This window comes from Piliocolobus tephrosceles, chromosome 20 (genome assembly GCF_002776525.5).
Source record: "Piliocolobus tephrosceles isolate RC106 chromosome 20, ASM277652v3, whole genome shotgun sequence".
NCBI lineage: Eukaryota > Metazoa > Chordata > Mammalia > Primates > Cercopithecidae > Piliocolobus > Piliocolobus tephrosceles.
The window spans coordinates 56,095,944-56,118,885 of NC_045453.1; the positions used below are offsets into that span (position 1 = coordinate 56,095,944).

The following is a 22,942-nucleotide window of genomic DNA, read 5'->3' on the forward strand; positions in this document are numbered from 1 at the left end:
AAAGGCTGCCCTTCTGTTGAATGAAAAACAGAAAAACTACCCATTAGCCAAAGAAAGCAGTAAGGAAGTTCATCCTTGCATGGGCTTCTGTGTGGAAATGAAAAGTATCTCTTGAGAAATCAGAGCCAAGGCTGCGTCACACACAGATGTAGATATAATTTTTTTTTTTTTTTTTGAGACAAAGTCTCGCTCTGTCACCCAAGATGGAATGCGGTGATGTGATCACAGCTCACTGCAGCCTCAACCTCACAGGCTCCAGCAATCCTCCCACCTCAGTCCTCTTAGTAGCTGGGACTACAGGCATGTGCCACCACGTCTGGTTAATTTTTGTATTTTTTGTAGAGACAGAGTTTCACCATGTTGCCCAAGTTGGTCTCAAACTCCTGGACTCAAGATCAGCCCTTCTTGGCTTCCCAAAGTCCTGGGATTACAGGCATGAGCCACCATGCCCAGCCTAGATACAAATTTAAATGTCTTATGTGTTTATGTAATAAAGGAATCCTGAAAACATAAAATAGAAACGGATCCGGGATGACAAAACCTATGAAGCCCTGACATGCAGTTGCAAAAATACCTGGAGGGGAATATCCACAACCAAGCAGGCATGGGCCTTCCATAGAAAACAGTAACCTCCTGGCCGGGCGCGGTGGCTCACGCCTGTAATCCAGCACTTTGAGAGGCTGAGAGGGGAGGACCACGAAATCAGAAAATGAAGACCATCCTGGCTAACACGGTGAAACCCCGTCTCTACTAAAAATACAAAAAAATTAGCCGGGCGAGGTGGCGGGCGCCTGTAGTCCCAGCTACTCGGGAGGCTGAGGCAGGAGAATGGTGTGAACCCGGGAGGCGGAGCTTGCAGTGAGCCCGAGGTCGCACCACTGTACTCCAGCCTGGGCAACAGAGCGAGACTCCACCTCAAAAAGAAAAAAAAAAAGAAACCAATAACCTCCTAAAAAATAAACAAATTACTAATCATGTGAGTTAATAAACCACCACGAAAGACACAGACCCGACCAGCAAGAGGATTAGCAGTTTCAATAATTTCAGGTAATAGAAAAATCTGAAGAAACCATAAAATGAGTACGTTTAGCATCATTAAGTAAATTACAAAGTAGAAATTATAATAAAAGAGAACAGGCAGTATTGAAAAGGAACCAAAAGAAATTCCAGAAATAAAAAATATAATAATAGAAATGTAAAACTAATGAGGTTTACTAAACATCAAGTTAAAAAGCACAGTTGAAGAGACAACTCACAAAGAAGTGATTTCAACAGAAGGAGAAGGTCCAACAAACATCTACTAGGAGTTCCAGAAGAAAAAATGAGAGAGAAGTAAGCATTCAGAAGAGAAGGCTAGAGAATTTTCCATATTTGTTAAAAATAAAAATCTGTAAATTTAGGAATCACAGATCTCAAAATAAATTTACTATAAATATGCATCTTGGTAATGCCAACCATTAATAAGACAAAGCCTTTAAAATCAAAGGAAAACAAGACAAAATTCTTACAGAGGAGCAACAATGATGTGAGCAGCAGACTTCTCATTGGCAATAAATGTAGGCTGGGAGATATGCAGAAAGTGCTAAGAGAAGAGAACTGTCAATCTAAAATTTTATGCTCAATCAATCTTTCAAGAGTCTGCTTTTTGCAAACCCCTAGGTATGAACCAGACAAGATACAATCCTACTAGTAAATTATATATTTAATATCAACAATCATTTATGCCAAAACTGTAAGGTAACCACTGTTGGAGAAACTACTTTGAAATGAATAAAATGACTTCGCCACAAGGTTATGGAGAGAGACCACACATAATGTCCATTCATTGAGTCATTTATAGGCAAGTTACTGTTCCAGTCAGACTTACACAGTGGGCTACAGGAGATATCAGAGTGATTCATTTTATGGAAACAAGAGTCTTAAAATATACTAGAATCTTTATAATAAATAAAAAGATGGTGAGGGATCATGAAAATCTTTGGCCTCACAGTAAGGATCACTGGTTTTCACATGGAAAATCACCTGTAAGGAGGGTTATACATTTTTGTTTTTCCAAAAAAATAAGGCCAGGAGCAGTGGCTTATGCCTCTAATCCCCAGCACTTTGGGAGGCTGAGGCAGGACTGGTCTGAGCCCAGTTTCCCTACCCTTAGCCCCTAGTAACCACTATTCAATTCTCTACTTCTGTAAGTTTGTGTGGTGACCCGCGCCTATAGGCCCAGCTATTTGGGAGGCTGAAGTGGGAGAATCACTTGGGCCTAGGAGTTTGAGACTGCAGTGACCCTGATCACCCCACTGCACTGCACCCTGGGCAACAGCGCAAGACTGTCAGAAAGGGAACGGGAGGGGAGGGAAGGGGAGGGGAGGGAAAAGAAAAAGAAAGAAGGAAGGAAGGAAATAGAAAAGAAAAAAAGAAAATACATAAAAAATAAGTGTTTCAAATTGATGACCTTTCTGTGATGATATGTGGCCATCAGTAGTAAGACTCTTGATGTTTTCAAAATAATAAACACATTAATCTCTCCTTTAAGAAAAAGTTACTATAAAGTAAGTGAGAACATAACTGGTTTTTGAAAGATTAATTCTGTACACACACTAAGGCTGTGAAGAGAGCCTTTTGAAAAGTTATTTGGAAATGTTTCTGTGGTTACATCCCTTCTGGGGAAGGGATGCTTAAAGGGTAGAAAGTTTCAGTTATGCAAGATAAATGAACTCTGAGCTGTGCATACTGGCTTACACCTGTAATCCCAGCTACTCAGGAGGCTAAGGCAAGAGGATCACTTGAGGCCAGGAGTTTAAGACCAGCCTGGGCAACATAGTGAGATCCCCGTCTCTAAAGAAATCATAATAATAAATTTTTTTTTTTTTTTTTTTGAGTCTTGCTGTGTCGCCCAGGCTGGAGTGCAGTAGCACAATCTTGTCTCACTGAAAGCTCTGCCTCCCAGGTTCATGCCTCAGCCTCCCAAGTAGCTGGGCCTACAGGTGCCTGCCACTGCACCTGGCTAATTTTTTGTACTTTTGGTAGAGACAGGGTTTCACCATGTTAACCAGGATGGTCTCGATCTCCTGACCTCGTGATCCACCTGCCTCAGCCTCCCAAAGTGCTGGGATTATAGGCGTGAACCACCACGCCCGGCCTATAATAAAATGTTTAAAGATAAGTAAGTTCTAGATATCTACTGTACTGCATAGGGTAATTTACTAAACAGGTAGATCTTTTGTTAAGTGTTCTTATCACAAAAAATAAGAAGAAAAAAGGAAGCAGGAGGAAACTTAGAGTCGTGTTGGCTGTCTATGGTCTTAATGGTGGTGATGGTTTTACAAGTGTATACTTATTCCCAAGCTCATCGAGATACACACATTAAGTATGTACAACTCTTTATATGCCAATCACACCTCAATACAGTGTTGTGTTTTTTTTTTAATCTGCACACTTTTAAAACTTGGAGACAGAACTTTCCTGTGTTAAATATCATCCAAACTAAGAGTTCTGGCCGGGCACGGTGGCTCATACCTGTAATCCCAGCACTTTGGGAGGCCAAGGAGGGTGGATCATTTGTGGTCAGGAGATCGAGACCAGCCTGGCCAACATGTTGAAACCTGTCTCTACTCAAACTACAAAAATTAGCCACGTGGTAGTGGTGTGCGCCTGTTATCCCAGCTGCTGGGGAGGCTGAGGCAGGAGAATTGCTTGAGCCTGGGAAGTGGAGGTTGCAATGAGCCAAGATTGTACCACTGCACTCCATCTAGTCTGGGCAACAGAGTGAAGCCCTGTCTCAAAAAAAAAAAACAAAAAGAAAATTTCTAATGAGAGCCTGTCTTGCTCATTCTTAAGCATATCATTGACCACCCAGCATCTCCTCCACTCCCCATTCCCCTACCCTGCCCAGGCTTTGATGCATAGAACAGCAGCAATGATTTGCTTTGTTAATGTGTCAGAAGCATCCTGAAAGATGAACCAAACTTCCAGGCAGGAGACAGGAGGAGGAACTTGAGATCACTTGATACTCTTAAGGTCCAGGTAAAACGGAGAAGCAGGGCCTCATTCTTAAGCCTAAAGAGAAATATGTAGCTGCCCAAGATTAAACCAAGACCTTATTACCTATATCTTTTGGTTAAAGGTTGTGTCTTTATTATTCTGAAAATACTATTCATTTTGGAGAATCTGAGTATTAAACAACCTTCTAAATATGTTCCTTAGAACTGCTTGGGCATGGAGGCTCACCCCTGTAATCCCAGCACTTTGGGAGGCCAAGGCAGGTGGATCACTTGAGCTCAGGAGTTCAAGACCAGTCTGGCCAACATGATGAAACCCCGGCTCTACTAAAAATACAAAAATTAGCCGGCCATGGTGGTATACACCTGTCGTCCCAGCTACCCAAGAGACTGAGGCATGAGGATCACTTGAACCCAGGAGGAGGAGGCTGCAGTGAGCCGAGATCATACCACTGCACTCCAGCCTGGGTAACAGAGCAAGACTCCATCTCAAAAAAAAAAAAAAAAAAAAAAAGGAACTGTGTTAACTACAGCCCACAACATGATAAATACTAGTTTTTTGTTGTCATTGTTGTTACTTGTTTTTTGGTTTTTTTTTTTTTTTTTTTTTTTTTTTTTGAGATGGGGTCTTTTTTTTTCCCCCCGGCTGGGGTGGGGTGGGGCAATCTCAGCTCACTGCAGCCTCCCCTTCCTGGATTCAAGTGATCCTCATGCCTCAGCCTCCTGAGTAGCTGGGACTACAGGCTCACGCCCCCACAGCTGGCTAATTTTTGTATTTTTAGTAGAGCCAGGGTTTCAACATGTTGGCCAGACTGGTCTCAAACTCCTGAGCTCAAGTGATCCACCTGCCTCAGCCTCCCAAAGGGCTGGGATTACAGGCATGAGCCACCGCACCCAGCAAATACATGCTATTTTAATACAGTGTTTTTCTTAATCCTGGAAATGTTAACTTCATAAAATGTTTTTTGAAATTATTTTATAACTTGTGTGTAATATTCTTTTGTAATACACTGAGGGGATTTTGTTGGGTTTTTAAATTTTATTTATTTATTTTTTAGAAACAAGTCCTCACTCTGTCACCCAGTGTGATCATAGCTCACTGCAGCCTCAACCTCCCAGGCTTAAGCAATCCTCCCATGAAGCTGGGACTATAGACACACCACCACGCCTGGCTAATTTTTCTTTTTTTGTACAGATGTGATCTTGCTGTGTTGCCCAGGCTGGTCCTGAACTCCTGACCTTAGGCAATTCTCTCACTTCTGCTTCCCAAAGTGCTGAGGTGATGACACTGCACCCGGCATATACTTTTTTTTCTTTTTTTTTTTTTAATGTGCACCTTCTTTCATATCTTTGTGTTAAGGATAACATATGTTTAGCTAAGGAAAAACTAATACTGACATGTTAAAAAAAATTGCCCCAAATTACGTAAGAATGGTTCCTCTCTTCTCCAAGAGGAACACCAAGGTTCCTCTCTTCTCTCATTCTTGATGCAGAAACCCACCCCTCTGGTGTGAGATACCCTGATCTGCCCCCAAGGCTGGATTTCTTCCACGGAACCGCATACTAATAATTTCTTTTCTCTGCCTATCTCCAACCCCTGTCCTCCCCCTAGCTCGTTCTCACATTTCCTATTTTGAATGACCCAACCTTTAGGCCTGTCATTGGCACCACCAACCTTGTCTAGTCCACTGTATAAAGTTTTCTGGCCCCAACAGATACCAATACCACTGTTGGATACCTTCCCCCAAAACAGTTTTTAGTAACAGTAGAGTCTATATTGACTAGCTGTAGATATCGCTGATTTCCGTGGCTCACTGAGAATTCTCTCATAGTTTCTCTTAAGAGTCAAGAGGAAACTACAGAAAATCCTGCTCATGTTTGTATCTGACTTGTGTGTATGATAACTTGAAGCTTGGGCTGTCCATATGGACAGTTTTTTCAAATGCAAAAAGTATGCTGAGATTCCAAATGTCACCAGATTCATGTCAGTTTCTCACATACACCATCACAGTTTAGCACTTCAGTTGCATCAGGTGCTGTGATAAGCTCTTCATGTAAATGACCTCATTCTGTCCTCACAAAAGCCCTGGGTTCCCAGACTACAGCTGTCCCCATCACACAGAGGCAGTGCATGCAGCCCAGGTAAGTGCAGGATCTTTCCCAGGGCACACGTGGAGACAGTAGCAGAGCCAGGTGTGGCCCCAAGTGCAGCCTTGGTGTTAAAGCCTACATCTCATATCGGCGTTTCATTTTTAGTAATTAGAAATTAGCAACTTGAAAATTATTTTTGAAAAAACAAAGTGTCTTTTGTTTGACAGGACCTCTAGAGCATCTGATCTGCTTGAAATTTGCAATGTGTCCTACATTTCTGGATGGTGGTTTAAACATTTACTATCCTTTAATTTGCAGGCCCAAGAAGTTACTACTAAAAGCTTTCAAACAGTATTGGTTTGTCTTTAAAGACACATCCATAGCCTACTTTAAAAATAAGGAACTTGAACAAGGAGAACCAGTAGAAAAACTAAATCTTAGAGGTAAGAGTACCCTCTATCTTGTTGTGGCTCATCATAAGTCAGGGCAGACGCTGTGGCTCAAACCTGTAATCCCAGCACTTTGGAAGGCCGAGGTGGGAAGATCGTCTGAGGTCAGGAGTTCAAGACCAGTCTGGCCAACGTGGTGAAACCCCCATCTCTACTAAAACTACAAAAATTAGACAGGCGTAGTGGCGCATGCCTGTATTCCCAGCTACTTGGGAGGCTGAGGCAGGAGGATCACTTGAACCTGGGAGGCGAAGGTTGCAGTGAGCTGAGATCATGCCACTGCACTCCAGCCGGGGTGATAGAGTGAGACTCCATCTCAAAAAAAAAAAAAAAGGAGCAGATTAAAGGCAGGGTTCCTACACAGTGAGGCATGGTTTACTTCTAGGGGAATCACCATAACCATGTCACTGTTTTCCAAATGACAGCTTGGCTGCAGCTGCTCTTCAGAGCATAGGCCTTGAATGCAGTCTAGTAAACATGGTTATTTGCATTTTGCTGTTCCATCTTTCTCAATGTGTCCAGAGTTTATGATGTGGTGGTAATTCATCTCCAAGAGTAGAGCACATGAGGTGCTGCAAGATCCTGAAAAGGCTTCTGTATTCCAGAACAGTTATATTTAATTCAGTGTCACTTTAATGCCTATTCTAATTTCTGAGGGTCACTGAGCATCCTGATAACCATCTATTAATTGAAATATTTAATTAACCAGTACACTCAACTCTCATTATTGTGGCAATCAGATAATTCCTTCTGCTTTGATTTAAAGGTCATGTACATAATTTTTTCTATGAGTTTGGAGAGCCAACATTAACCTGAAAATGAACTAAATTGACTTTTTGATTTCAGAAAACCATAAAAGAAAAGCATTTTTCTTTATCTATATTAATTATTCATAAGTTTTATCTAGTTATCCATTAATTAAAGTTATCAGCCTGCTCCTCCATTTTTCGAAACGGAACCAAATCTGAGGGGCTTATATTCAAAGTCTTTATTTCAGATACACACCTGATGTTTATCTAACAGATGCCTCAGAACTGAGTTTTTTCCCTGATCTTTGTCCTTCAGGCTGCGAAGTTGTGCCCGATGTAAATGTAGCAGGGAGAAAATTTGGAATCAAGTTACTAATCCCTGTTGCCGATGGTATGAATGAAATGTATTTGAGATGTGACCATGTGAGTAAAACCCCAAGAATGTTAAGTCACTTCACCTCTACTAAGCCTAAGAACAAAACCTAAAAATGTTTTCACAAATTTAGAGCACTGTTGTGTCAGTCAGCTATTGCTTTGTAACAAACAATCACAATGTAACAAAATCACAATGACATTCAACAGTAAACATTTGCCATGCAGTGGCTCACGCCTGTAATCTCAGCACTTTGAGAGGCCAAGGCGGGCAGATCACCTGTGGTCAGGAGTTCGAGACCAGCCTGGCCAACATGGTGAAACCCCATCTCTACTAAGAATACAAAAATTAGCCAGGCATGGTGGTGAATGCCTGTAATCCCAGCTACTTGGGAGGCTGAAGCAGGAGAATTGCTTGAACCTGGGAGGCAGAGGTTGCAGTGGTAGCCGGGTATGGCAGCACGCATCTGTAGTCCCAGCTGCTTGGGAGGCTGAGGCAGGAGAATCACTTGAACCCAGGATGCAGAGTTTGCAGTGAGCCAAGATGGCACCACTACACTCCAGCCTGGACAGAGCGAGACTCTGTCCCCCCCAAAAAATAAAAACAATAAACATTGTTTTCTGAAAGATGCGCTGAAAGGTAGGCTGGGGATTGGATGATCCAGGGTGGTGTCAGCTCGTCATATGGGTTTGGAGACACAGATTTGGCAGGACTGTGCCTCTGGTTGAGCCGATTTTATTTATTGTGGGTCCTAGGCTGCCTGGGGAAGATCTCCTCTTGATGAGGGCAGAAGTGAGAGGGCACATGGCAACACATGCACCTCCTAAAGCTTAGGCGTGAAGTTGGCACACTGTCACTTCCACCCACATTCCATTGGCCAAAGCAGATGACATGACTACCCGGCAGTTGAGGGATGGGAATTGCATTGTCCCTGGTGGGAGGAACTGTAAAATTATATAGCGAAGGTTGTGGATGGCAGTGCAGGTGTGTATTAGTCCATTCTCACATTGCTATTAAGAACTAACTGAGACTGGGAGAGAAAAGAGGTTTAATTGAATCCTAGTTCCACAGGCTATACAGGAGGCATGGCTGGGGATGCCTCAGGAAACTTACAATCTTAGCGGAAGGTGAAGGGGAAGCAAGCACATCTTCACATTGTGACAGGAGAGGGAGAGAGTGAAGGGGAAAGTGCCACACACTTTTAAGCCATCAGATCTCACGAGAACTCACTCAATATCACGAGAACAGCAAGAGGTAAATCCACCCCCATGATCCAATCACTTCCCACCAGGTCCCTCCCGCAAAACTGAGAATTACAATTCAACATGAGATTTGGGTGGAGACACAGAACCAAACCATATCAGCAGCAGTAAAGATTGAGGCCAGTAATTCAATGTTCCTCACCCACTGTCGCACTGAAGAATACCCGTCTTTAATTGCATCCCCTGCACTTCTGAGGACCACTCCTGTTTAGTCCCTGAAGTCAGAAATAAAACACAGACATTAAACAACAATAGAAGCCACCACTGACTTGTTAAGATCCCATAATGGCCATGATTCTAACCTTAGACTCTAACCTTAGAGTTAGAGTCTTTACCAAGGACAGACAAGGGTACGAATAATATAGGAAATCAGCTTATTTTTTTCATCATTTTCTTTTGTCATAGAGATCAGATGTGATATGAAAATGGAAATACATATCAAGGAAAGCTCTCTGATAGTTTACAGTTTCACCACCTATCTGTGCCCCATGGCACTTCTTTGTGTCCTTGGATCTTTTTTTTTTTCTTTTCTTTTTTTTTTATTTTTTATTTTTTGAGATGGGGTCTCGCTCTGAAACCAGGCTGGAGTGCAGTGGTGCGATCTCGGCTCACTGCAACCTCCGCCTCCTGGGTTCAAGCGATTCTCCTGCCTCAGCCTCTCGAGTAGGTGGGACTACAAGTGCCCACCACCACACCCGGCTAATTTTTTGTATTTTTTAGCGGTGACGGGGTTTCACCATGTTAGCCACGATGGTCTTGATCTCCCAACGTCGTGATCCACCTGCCTTGGCCTCCCAAAGTGCTGGAATTACAAGTGTAAGCCACCACACCCAGCATTTTTTGTTTTGTTTTGTTTTGTTTTGAAGACAAACTATTGTTCTGTCACCTAGGCTTGAGTGCATTGGTGCAATCTCTGCTAACTGCGACCTCCATCCCCTGAGTTCAAGGGATTCTCCTGCTTCAGCCTCCTGAGTAGCTGGGATTACAGGCATCTGCCACTACGCACAGCTAATTTTTGTATTTTTAGTAGACACAGGGTTTCACCATGTTGGCCAGGTTGGTCTCAAACTCCTGACCTCAAGTGATCCACCCACCTCAGCTTCCCAAAGTGCTGGGATTACAGGCATGAACCACTGCACCCGGCCGTTGGATCATCTTTAAATGCAAAATTCCCTGCATGCAATTTATCAAAGTTGACATTCCTATCCTCTAGCCTCCCAGCATCTAGAAACTCAATGCAGGACTCAAAAGCTACTGTCAGGTGTTACATTAGGTGATGAGCAGTCACTCAAAACGTGCGCCACTTCACATCTTGCTTGGAAGGTGATGGTTTTGCAGTGTAACAGGGAAGAAAGCCCAGGTCCCCCTCTGTGTGCAGCAGGGGGCTTTGCACTTGAGCTTGCTTCTCAACCTTCTGCTGTTTGCTGCAGGAGAATCAATACGCCCAATGGATGGCTGCCTGCATGTTGGCATCAAAGGGCAAAACCATGGCAGACAGCTCCTACCAGCCAGAGGTCCTCAACATCCTTTCCTTCCTGAGGATGAAAAACAGGAACTCTGCATCTCAGGTGGCTTCCAGTCTCGAAAACATGGATATGAACCCAGAATGTTTTGTGTCACCACGGTGTGCCAAAAAACACAAATCTAAACAGGTACTGTTAATCGTGTTAGGGCAATTGTTTGCAGTAAATTCTTTATGCAAACAAAAATAAAAGGAGGATTTCCGGCTGGGCGTGGTGGCTTACGCCTGTAATCTTAGCACTTGGGAGGCCAAGGTGGGTGGATCACTCGAAGTCAGGAGTTCGAGACCAGCCTGGCCGACATGGTAAAATCTCTTCTATACTGAACATACAGAATTAGTCAGATGTGGTGGTGCACACCTGTAATACCAGCTACTTGGGAGGCTAAGGCAGGAGAATTGCTCTAGCCCAGGAGGTGGAGGCTGCAGTGAGCTGAGATTACACCACTGCACTCTAGCCAGGGTGACAAAGCAAGACTCTGTCTCCAAAAAAAAAAGGAGTAATTCCATCTGATTAAGAGTATCATCATGAAAAAATCAATTGGTGGTGAAATTTGACTATGTCCTGAATATTAGATGATGTTATGAAATGATTGTTAATTTTGTTAGAGGTGACTGTACTGCTGACTAAACATGCAAGTATTCCCAGATTGAACTTAATGCTTTAGTTCTCACGAATTAATAATTAAAATTACGCTTCTATAGGAGTGGGTTAAAAGTTGCACAGATGAGCTGATTCATGTAGAACCATTGTCTGTGGCCACTCCGCAGACCTCAGAAAGAGGGACCCCAGAGCTCTCCAACTGCACCAACTCTAGAAGTTTATGTGTCGGGTGATCCTTTTCCTGCTTCTCCCAGTGATTGTTGTATCTTGTAGAAAAAGAGAGAGAGCCGGGCGTGGTGGCTCAAGCCTGTAATCCCAGCACTTTGGGAGGCCGAGACGGGCGGATCACGAGGTCAGGAGATCGAGACCATCCTGGCTAACACGGTGAAACCCCGTCTCTACTAAAAATACAAAAAACTATCCGGGCGAGGTGGCGGGCGCCTGTAGTCCCAGCTACTCCAGAGGCTGAGGCAGAAGGATGGCATAAACCTGGGGGGCGGAGCTTGCAGTGAGCTGAGATCCGGCCACTGCACTCCAGTCCAGGCGACAGAGCAAGACTCCATCTCAAAAAAAAAAAAAAAGAAAGAGAACGAATGGATGAGAATAATGGATTGTCTTTGTAGAGCCGCGGTCGGGTCTTGAGTGTATTGTTCTTACGGGAGATCCGGAGCTAACAGGGTGATTACAGAGCAGCCGGTACCTGTGAGGAGAGGTTGATGTCTGTCTCTGTTCAGCTGGCTGCCCGGATCCTGGAGGCACACCAGAACGTGGCCCAGATGCCCCTGGTCGAAGCCAAGTTGCGGTTCATCCAGGCATGGCAGTCACTGCCTGAGTTCGGCCTCACCTACTACCTTGTCAGGTGATTACAATGTTCACTTGTTTCCCACACTTTCCATTCAATTTTAAGTGGCTTTTGGGGAGCCCCAGTTTTCTCATTTAGTGTAGAATATAGAACGCTTTTTATTTGAGAATATTGCCCTTTTACAAATAGCCCTGATACTTTGGGCTGCTCATAAACATTTTCCATACCTTCTAAGTGCCAACGCCCCTGAAACTCAGCTAGATGTGGGAAAGGAAATTTTAAAAAGAGGTTCTTTTAGGATAACTACATTTCCAAAACCAGACGGTAAACATCACATTTTGATTTTATGAAATCTGTAACTTTTTTTTTTTTTTTTTTTTTTCAAGAGATCGGGGTTGGGGGCGTCTCACTTTGCTGCCCAGGCTCGTCTCGAACTCCTGATCTCAAGCAGTCCTCCCACCTCAGCCTCCCAAAGCGCTGAGTTTACAGGCATGAGCCACCACACCTGGCTATGACTTTCTTTCACGTCAGCTTTCTCATTTTTGTGTCTCATACTGTGTCTCGTGGTGTGGCTTTGCAGAATTTTTAGGTTTTTAGAGAGGCCCCAGCAAGCTCTGTCTTATTTCTACCCAGCTTTATCAGGTAGCAACCCTGTTCCCCCTGGTCTCTGAAGATTTCTGGATCTGAAGGATGCATACGAGGCCCATCGATTGCCCCCAGAAAGATAGCTTAAGTGACTTGTCCAAGTTCACTCCCTAGTCCAGGGCACACCTTGGCATAATGTGTCCTCATTTGTTCCCTGCCCAGCACTCTGGCTCTGCTCCACTGTATACAATGGATGGTTTCAAAAACATACCCACAAGCATGCTTGTAAATCAGATTACATTTTTCAGTTCAGTAAAGAAGACTGATGCTTAAGCAAAATCTACACCCAATCCTGCAGTACAGCCAATACTGTCACTTTCTCGTCTTACAATCTGGGGGTGGGAAAATTGGTTTGTATTTTTAAGTGTTGACAGTTTTTGTTTTCTTGGCCCTTTCCAAAGACTCCATTTCTCCATTACTTCTAACAGGGGAGTCTATTCAGAATTTCCAGCCAGGCATGGCAGCTCACACCTGTAATTCTAGCACTTTAGGAGGCCAAAGTGAGTGGACTGCCTGAGCTCAAGAGTTCAAGACCACCCTGGGCAACATGGCGAAACCCCATCTCTACTAAAAACACAAACAAATTAGCTGGGTGTGGTGGTGTGCAGCTGTAGTCCCAGCTACTCAGGAGGCTGAGGCACTAGAATTACTTGAACCTGGGAGGTGGAGGCTGCAGTAAGCTGAGATCATGCCACTGTACTCCAGCCTAGGTGACACAGTGAGACTGTCTCTAAAACAAAAACAAAACAACAAAAGAAAATGGACTTTCCTATTCACTGAAATATCTCATTTAACATCAGTCCCCAACGTTTGTCCCAAACAAGCAACTCCTTCTGCTTTATTTACTCCAACAAAGGAGTGAGGAAGGGCAGAGTTGTACTGGATCCCCACTATGTGTGTGCATACATGTCCATGTGCAGACACAGACAGACACACACACACCCCTACCTGTAACCCTGAAGTCAAGCCCGCATAGTAAAAACCACAAAAATACTTGAACTGACCAGGCCCAGCTTTCAGTCGCACCTCTGCCTCTGCTAGCTCTGTGGCCTGGGCATTTTTGTTGCTCTCCCCAAGCCACAGCTTCTCCATGTGTTCATTGGGCATTCCGAACGTACTGTGTTGAGAGAATCCAGTGCAGCCTGCAAGCAAAGTGCCTGATATGTGGTGAAGCGTGGTGTGGGCCTGAACAAGTTTCTGGTGACTACTCCTCCTTTACCAGCTATTTCCCCTCTGCGCCCCCCTCTATCTCTAACACCTGTTCATGGAGGTGAGGCTTTGAGGCAGCGGCCCCGGGTATGGCAAAGATCTGCTTTTTCCAAGGCCAGAGTCAAAGGCTGGAGCAGCCCTGCTCTGTATAAGATGGGCTGGCAGAATCAGGATCTGCCGATACCTGAGAAACCTAGGTCTTTGCTTCACCGCTCCGTGGATAATGGAGAGCAGCCCAGGGAATTCCCATAGGTTAGAGAGAGGCAGGTGGAGTAAGAAGTGGGTTAACTTCTGATATTAAGCATTAGGTGGTGAAATGAAGGAAAAAAGTGGAGTAAATTTTAATCAAGGGTGACATGCAGAAGATAAGAATGATGTGAAAAGTGACATATTCAGCTAGGATTTTTTTTTTTAATTATGCTTTTCTGTCTCCTGCAACATCAATTTTCACATCAGTATCCCCTTCTTGCATCCCCCTCCAGCTGCCGTCCCCATTCACTGCCCTACTTTACAGTAAAACTTCTTGAATGTATTGTACTTACCCACTACCTCCAATTCCTTTCTTCCATTCTCTCAATCACGGCTCACTATAACCTCAAACTCCTGGGCTCACGTGATCCTCTCACCTCAGCCTCCCAAGCAGCTGTGACTTGTGAGCCACCACACCTAGCTAACTTTCTTTCAGGAGATGGGATCTCACTGTGTTACCCAGGCTGCTCTCAATCTCTCGGCCTCAAGTAATCCTCTTGCCTTGGCCTCCCAGAGTGCTGGGATTTCAGGTGTGAACCACTGCACCCAGCCAGGCCTCAGTTCTTAAAGCATTCCTGGTCTTCCTGCCTCGACCCTGGTCCCCCTAAGTTTTCAACTTAGCAGCCACAGGGATCCTTTTAAAATCTTAAATCAGATTTTGTGAAGTCTCTGCTCAAAACCATCTGGGACAGGTGTGGCGGTTCATGCCTGTAATCCCAGCACTTTGGGAGGCAAAGGCAGGAGGACTGCCTTAGTTCGGGAGTTCAAGACTACCCTGGGCAACATAACGAGACCCTGTCTCTAAAACACACACACACACGAAATCTGAAGGATTTCTTATCTCACTCAGAGGAAAACCAGATCCTTCCAGTGGCCTACAAGACCTTTGCTCTTGAACTCACTTTTCTCTCCCCTCCTTCACTGTGTCAGCCACATGGGCCTCCTAGCCGGTCCTTAAGCACATTAAAAAAAAAAAAATTTTTTTTTTTAAGTGGCTGTGCCCTCTGCCTGGAATACTCTTTCCCCAGATATCCACGTGTCTCACATTCTCATGCATATCCATTTTTTGATCAAATGTCACCTTTTAACAGACCTTGCTGTTTTAAACTGTAGCCACCTCATTGCCAGTATTCCCTGTAGCCCTTCCAACTTTATTTTCCGTCATCTTATCTGGCATATGTACCTCCTACTTATGATCTTGTCCCTCCCACAGTCAGAAATTTTCCATGCATTTAGTTCACTACGATATCTCCCATGCCTAGAAGAGTGCCCTACAGAGTCCGTAGTCATTTTGAATGAATTTATTTGATTCCGTCTTATTTTATTTCTCTCTGATGTCAGTTTTACTTAAAGACCATCTGCAGGATAGCCTTCATTCCTTTTTCATGTTCTCTATATCCCAATAAAAATGCCCCCCTGCAGAAAGTTAATTCTTCATTTTCCATTCCTCTAAAATGATTTAGAAATACTGGTAGTATTTTTAAGAAGTTATATGTGAATGAACATTGTATTATAGGAAGCAGTTGCTTCTCTTAACTAATATTGTGATTCTTTTCAGATTTAAAGGAAGCAAAAAAGATGACATTCTGGGAGTTTCATATAACAGGTTGATTAAAATTGATGCAGCCACTGGGATTCCAGTGACAACATGGAGATTCACAAATATCAAACAATGGAATGTAAACTGGGAAACCCGTCAGGTAAAGTGAAAGTTTCTGCTCTTCAGTGTTGAGCCTATAAATGTGTGTTCCCTCAGAATTGCAGATTATTCTGATTTTTGAAAGGTGTTCTTCTATTTGAGCTAAGAAATCACAAGCATGTGGTAATTGTCTGCTAAAATAATCATACGCAATTCTGGGCAGCTTCCTAACAAGCACAGGCCAAATGCTCTTGCATTAGCACTGCAAGTTGGCTTAGTCTCCACGCAGACTGTCAATACAGACAGGTTCTAAAATTACTGAGCAGTTTCATTAATTTTCATTGACTCAGCATAGGATTATATAGGATTTAGTTTGATAATTACTTACCAGAAACTACTGGAGATGTAACTGCTACGCAAAATAAATCCAAAAAAGGCCTCATCTGACTTGCTGCCAAGAAACCCGATTGAGGACTTGAAGATTCAATTGCTCACTTGGACAGCATTCCAGGCTCAAAAGGGAAAACCTGCTGAAGAAGCAAGTACGGTCCATAGTGATGACTGAGAAAAGCTTCACCTCTTAAAACCAGGAGCCCTCAAACCCTTAGCCTGTGTTACAGCCTCCCATCATCTCCCATCGTAGGAGCTAAGTTCAGGCCAAGCCTGTATCATGGAAAATTCTAGATGAAGTTAGAGGCACCTTAGCATCCTGCCGCTAATTTAAAACATTCTGCCCAGTGCTTTGGGAGGCCAAGGCGGGAGGATCACTTGAGGCCAGGAGTTCGAGACTAGCCTGGGCAACATATTGAGACCCTGTCTCTACAGAAAATTAAAAAATAAAAAATAAAAAAGGCGAACTAGCCAGGTGTGATTGCGTGCACCTGTAGTTTCAGCTACTCAGCCAGGGAGGATCACTTGAGGTTCAAGGTTACAGTGAGCTATGACTGTGCCACTGCACTCCAGCCTGGGTAACAAAGCAAGACCCTGTTTCATTCATTCTTGAATTAATTAAAACATTCTGATGGTGCTGATATAGACTCAATCTTCCCTCATTCCTTCGGCATTCTCATTTTCCAATAGAAAGTAGAGGGATGGTAAGAGACTCACACATTTGTTAAGAACCCTGACTTCCTCTCGGCGGTATTGATAACCATCTGGGTGCTTATTTGTAAAATCAAGTTCAGAGATTAGAGGACCTCTAAGGCAGTAGCTCTAAAGCCTTGATGCATATAAGGATCACCTGGGGAGCTTTAAAATACCACTGCCCAGAACACACCCAAGGCCAGTTAAATCTGAATCTCTGGGAGGAGGAGCGAGGTATTAATAATTTTTAAAGGCCCACAAGTGATTTCAATGGGCAGCCAAGGTTGAGAACCAGCAGAGTCTCTTAAGTCTTTCTTCTAGTGCTTAGAGTTTATGACTTTCAGCTACGAAAGGGTTCGGGGCAGTGGCTATAAGAAAATTCAGGCAGACTTTTATTATTCATTCAAGAGGCTGCAGGCCGGTGCAGTGGCTCAAGCCTGTAATCCCAACACTTTGGGAGTCCGAGGCGTGGATCACTTGAGATCAGGAGTTCAAGACCAGCCTGGCCAACATGGTGAAACCACGTCTCTACTGAAAATACAAAAATTAGCCGGGCGTGGTGGCGCACACCTGTAATTCCAACTACTTGGGAGGCTGAGGCATGAGAATCGCTTGAACCTGGGAGGCAGAGGTTGCAGTGGCCTGAGATCATGCCACTGTACTCCAGCCTACGTGACAGAGAGAGACTCCATCTCAAAAAAATAAATAAATAAAAATAAAGTGCCTGCGAAGCACCCTGCTCCCCAACATAGGGAGTGCTTGGGCAAAATCCTTATATCTAAACTATAGACACAAATGTGTTGGGAGTTTTTTAAACCAGATGTGCAGCAAAGTCGACACCACCAGAGGGCGCAAAGAGAGCAAAAATGTTTTCTGGAAGTGTTTAATGGAAGTGATGGTTTTCTGTGCGTTTTAGGGGGCTATCCATCTGGCATCCACCTCAGCAGCCCTCAGCTCCAGGGGCCAGTCCAACAAAGCGCCTCTTTCTCATCATTCCTTGTCAGAGTTTAAGCTTCTCTGTGCCTTCCTCTTCCAGGTGGTCATCGAGTTTGACCAAAACGTCTTTACTGCATTCACCTGCCTGAGTGCAGATTGCAAGATTGTGCATGAGTACATTGGCGGCTACATTTTCTTGTCTACCCGCTCCAAGGACCAGAACGAAACACTTGACGAGGACTTGTTCCACAAATTGACCGGCGGTCAGGATTGAAGCAAGCATGCGTGCTCGGCTCACACCAACAGGGCAAGCCAAAGGCACCCGTCCCCGGAGGGATGGGATCCATAACTTGCCCAGCATGTAGATACTGAACTAACAGACAACATACATTCACCGCTGGTCACCCAGGTCCTCACCTCATTCAAACCCACTGCTGGCACATCCCTTTCCTTACTTTGCCCTGTGCTACCAGCCATGGAAGGAGCCTCTCTTGTTTTTTCTAGAAAATGGGTGAGCAGGAGAAAAGGAGGTGCCCTAAGATTGCTCTAAGGCCTAGTATGTGGTTACAGTTCTGTGATTTGCAGAACCTGCCAGGTGGATGGCTACAAGTATCCTTGTCCTGATCTGTCTCATTACGAAGTCAGTGGAGAAGACAGAAAGGTAAAAATCCCGTGAAGAAAGAACAACTCTTATTTCACAAACTCAGATATGAAACTAAATGCCTGTCCTTCATGGAACTGCTTTTAGCTCCTGTCTTTTCAAAATGGCAGAGGGAGTTCCTACACACACTTTTTCCCTGGAGGCAAAGGGCTGGGGTAGAAAGGGGAGGGATGGGGCTACCAGGTAGCAGCTGACGACCCAAGGTCAGGGCAGTGGCCCTCAGTGTCATCTGTCCACAGTGATACCTGCCAAGATGAGCACTGACCCATATCTGATCTTAGTTATTGGTCTCCTCAGGTTTCTTGGGCCACCTGCAATCCCCATTCCATTCCTACAGATCTCTCAGCCACCTGTAAGTCCTTTGTGAAGACGTGGGTAACACAGAGGGACAGGAAAACCCATTTCTCAACCCAGATCCATGTCTCAACTGCTTCGACTCTGGGTTGGGATTCAGGGGGACAGGCACAGCCCTCTCTGTCCATTACACCTGTCAGCGTCAAGGATTCCAGTCAAGTCTCTATCCCAAGGGGTCAGGGAGAGAAGGGCATACCTATTCTCAAAGACCGCCATGTCCAAGGTCTGACGGGAAGCGTTCCTCTTACTGCTGCTCTGTGTTCTCCTGGACTTGGGATCTATGTTGGTATATGGCTCCTGGCCTTTTCTCTAAAGGCCTTTGGCTTTTGTAAATCATGAGCCAATAATAGACTTTTTTCTCCCCCTCTGTTTTTTGCTGTGTCATTTCTGCCTTGAGACAGTGCTTGCCTTGAGAGAGTGAGCCAATTAACAGCTGCCTGAATTGTCATTTTCCATTTTGGTTTGTTAGAGGTGGGAGGGGTGGGTTTTGAGGTTAAAAGCAATACCAGAAGTACAGGGAAATATCAGACAATATTGGATTATTTTTTCATAGATGTTCTGCCACACAAAGAACTTGGGTTGCAAGGATAAGGCAAAAGCTCCAATCCCATTTCTCAGTTCTCCTAGGATGCATCCCCCCAGGGCCAGGCTTGGCCAGAGTTCCGAGGCCTGCGAGCGTCAGTTGTTGCTTTATTTTCCAACAAAGCCCTCTGAGAAATGAGACCTCAGCAATTCCGGGAGCCACATAGAGACAGACTTGGCAAGGGACCCCCTGGTTCTGAGCCAGTAGCTGCCATCTGGAAATTCCTCTTGTAGCCTCTCCTTAGAGGTGAATGTGAATGAAGCCTCCCAGGAACCCGCTGAATTTCTGAGGCCTTGCTTAAAGCTCGGAAGTGGTTTAGGCATTTGGAAAATCTGGTTCACATCATAAAGAACTTGATTTGAAATGTTTTCTATAGAAACAAGTGCTGAGTGTACTGTGTTATACTTGGTGTTGGTCATTTCTCAGTCCTATTTCTCATTTTAGAACCTAGTCAGTTCTTTAAGATTATAACTGGCCCTACATTAAAATAATGCTTCTTGATGTCAGATTTTACCTGTTTGCTGCTGAGAACATCTCTGCCTAATTTACCAAAGCCAGACCTTCCATTCAATGCGCTTCCTTAGCTTTCATAGTTATCTGACATTTCCATGAAAACAAAGGAACTAACTAGTTTTAACCAAACTTTGTTTGGTTACAATTTTCAGGGGAGCATTTCTTCCGTGACACACAGCAACATCCCAAAGAAATAAACAAGTGTAACAAACAAAAAACAAAAAAAAACCCTAAATGCTACTGTTCCAAAGAGCAACTTAACGATTTTTTTAATATTGAGTGCAAAAGGTCACCCAGCTTCCTATGATGAAATTTTAAATTAATGGGCACCTTTCAACATCATTTGCTTCCTTATCTACACTTGATTCAGAAATCCGCATTTTGTATTCTTTTATATGACTTTTAAGTAAAGATTTGTATGGACTTTTACGGTCCTGTTGTGTCCTCTCCAACCTACTGTCTCCAAAAAGGTGACTGTTTCCTCTGTTATGAGAAGGAATTGCAACTCTGAGGTCTAACATGTGTCTCTCCTCACAGCGCCAATATTCCAGGTCATTCCCTCCCGTGGTGTGGGGAGTGGTAGATTCCGGGGGTCCTCAGAGAGCCACTTAGACACCTCACTTACCCGCTGGTTTCAACTCCTTTCTCACTGACTTGGTCACAGATTTCCTGGCATATCCTGCCTTATCGTGAGCTCTTTTGTCTCCTTCCAGATCCATATTAAAACACACACACACACCAGCAAGCAAAGAAATATCCCCAGCGGCAATAGAACAGCAGAAGCCTCTGATTCTGATGGCTGAATGTTGAGGGCACTTTGCTTTAGTGACATGCAGTTTATAGATATCCCTTTGTGCAATTCTCATGTCAGCCCATAGAGGGTAGAAATGGCTTGCTTTACAAAGGAGAAAGGCTCAGAAGGTGAACTTGCCCAGGGTCACACTGCCTCATAATGAGCAGTGTTTGTCTTGACTCCAGAAGCCACTAAGCTTAACCCGGCACACCCCACCCTTCCTTCCCCAGCCTTGCCCAGCCTTGAAATGCCCCTTACCCCAGCTCCAGAGCAGGTGTTCCCAAGCTCAGGCTCACACCAGTAAGAGAGAACCGGGGCATTAACAGCAGTTAGCTGTGGGAGGAGAGGCTAGACCAAAAACGTCTGGGAGCCAGAGAAATGAGGTGCTTAGTGTGTTGGGGTTTTTTTTCTTTGTTTTTTGTTTTTGTTTTTGTTTTTTGAGATGGAGTTTTGCTCTTGTTACCCAGGCTGGAAAGCAATGGCATGATCTTGGCTCACTCCGCCTCCCGGGTTCAAGCGATTCTGCTGCCTCAGCCTCCCAAGTAGCTGGGACTATAGGCATGCACCACCACGCCTGGCTAATTTTGTATATTTTTTAGTAGAGGCGGGATTTCTCCATGTTGGTCAGGGTAGTCTCAAACTCCTGACCTCAGGTGATCCGCCCACCTCAGCCTCCCAAAGTGCTGAGATTACAGGCATGAGCCACCACACTTAATTCTAGGAAAGTTTCATTTTTAGTACCAAGATCAGAAAAGTAAGCAAATGAGGAAGCTTTAATTTGAAAGCTCATTTAATACAGGAAGTCAAGATATTTTGTAATATCTGTCTTTTAAAATCACTGAAAAAAAATTTTTTTTAACTCACAAGGTTTCTTTTTTGGGGGCTGGGCATAGTGGCTCACCATGTAATCCCAGCACTTTGGGAGGCCAAGGCAGAGGCTCACCTGAGCCCAGGAGTTCAAGAACAGCTTGGGCAACATGGCAAGACCACATCTCTACAAAGACTTTAAAATTAGCTGGGCGTGGTGGCACATGCCTGTAGCCGCAGCTACTTGGGAGGCTGAGATGAGAGGATCCCTTGAAGCCCCAGGAGTTCAAGGTGGCAGTGAGCTATGATCATGCCATCACACCCCAGCCTCAGTGACCCTGTCTCCAAAAAAAAAAAAAAAAAAAAAAATGGCTTCTACATTTAGTATCTCTATATTCATTTTTATTATTTTCTCACATAGTGTGACTTTCCTGCCTCCACCCCTGTCACCCCAGAATCTCTCAGTGGTGGGAGAAAGAATGGGAGCGTTCTTCTTTGTTATTTCACCCATCTTTCCTTCTCGTGCACCCTACATCCAAGGACTCTTGAAGTCCGGGAAATCATAACTGGAAAATCTGAAAAGGTGAAGCCCTTGGCCCTCACTTGCATTCAAGTTTTTCCAATTCCTTGAACCTCACTGGAGTTGTGTGGAAATACTGAGTGCTATCAGAAAGAGGGGAGGCCGGGTGCAGTGGTTCATGACTGTAATCCCAGCACTTTAGGAGGCCGAGGCAAGCGGATCACCTGAGGTCAGAAGTTCAAGACCAACCTGACCAACATGGAGAAACCCCGTCTCTACTAAAAATACAAAATTAGCCAGGCATGCCCGTAATCCCAGCTACTCAGGACGCTGAGGCAGGAGAATCACTTGAACCCAGGAGGCAGAGGTTGCGGTGAGCTGAGATCACACCACTGTACTCCAGCCTGGGTGAAAGAGCAAGACTCCATCTCAAAAAATAAAATAAAAATAAATAAATATAAATATAGAAAAGAAAAAGCTACCCTGACATTTGCCCACATATTTCATGTTGCATCAAGACTCAGTGATTGGCCGGGTGTGGTGGCTCACATCTGTAATCCCAGCGTTTGGGGAAGCCAAGGCGGGAGGATTGCTTGAGCCTAGGAGTTCAAGACCAGCCTGGGCAAAACCAAGACCCTGTCTCTATTTAAAATAATCATGATAATTTTTGTAAAGGCTCAGTTATCTCAGAGGAGTCCCAATTTTTTAAAAACCTGAATGAGAATGCTCCTGACACCTGTGGGGAAGATACTTTCCGCTATAACGATTTACCCCCTTTCTCCAACTCACTGTGTGAGTTCCAGAAACACCCATAATTCCCCATGTGCCTCAGTATCTTCAGTCATTACAGAGGAAAAAATCCTATAACCACTTCTCCCCAGCCACTGCAAATGACATATGCTGTGTGGGGTCTTAACAGAAGCGTGTCTCTCTTCTTCACCCCTGGAAGTTGGGCAGGGAGGCCCCTGGCTGCTGTCTGACATACCTCGGATGGAAAAGTGGACCGTGGAGAGAAGGCAGAGACCTGTGTAAGAGAAGCAGAGGACCTGGGGGGGGGAGGGCCGAATGCCCCAAGCCTGTGCCCTCTGACTCAAGAGATGTGTTGA

General features: G+C 44.5%; 1 protein-coding gene across 1 annotated transcript in view; it reads left to right on the plus strand.

Moving 5' to 3' along the window:
* FERMT1 (fermitin family member 1) overlaps window positions 1–18,311 on the plus strand; it is a 52,027-nt gene extending 33,716 nt beyond the window's left edge. The window contains exons 10-15 of the mRNA XM_023217966.2: window positions 6,405–6,529; window positions 7,601–7,707; window positions 10,350–10,571; window positions 11,777–11,901; window positions 15,506–15,647; window positions 17,706–18,311. Coding sequence (XP_023073734.2) covers window positions 6,405–6,529; window positions 7,601–7,707; window positions 10,350–10,571; window positions 11,777–11,901; window positions 15,506–15,647; window positions 17,706–17,879 — 895 coding nt within the window. The 3' untranslated portion in view covers window positions 17,880–18,311. The remainder of the gene's footprint in view (window positions 1–6,404; window positions 6,530–7,600; window positions 7,708–10,349; window positions 10,572–11,776; window positions 11,902–15,505; window positions 15,648–17,705) is intronic.
* Window positions 18,312–22,942: the final 4,631 nt, after the last annotated feature.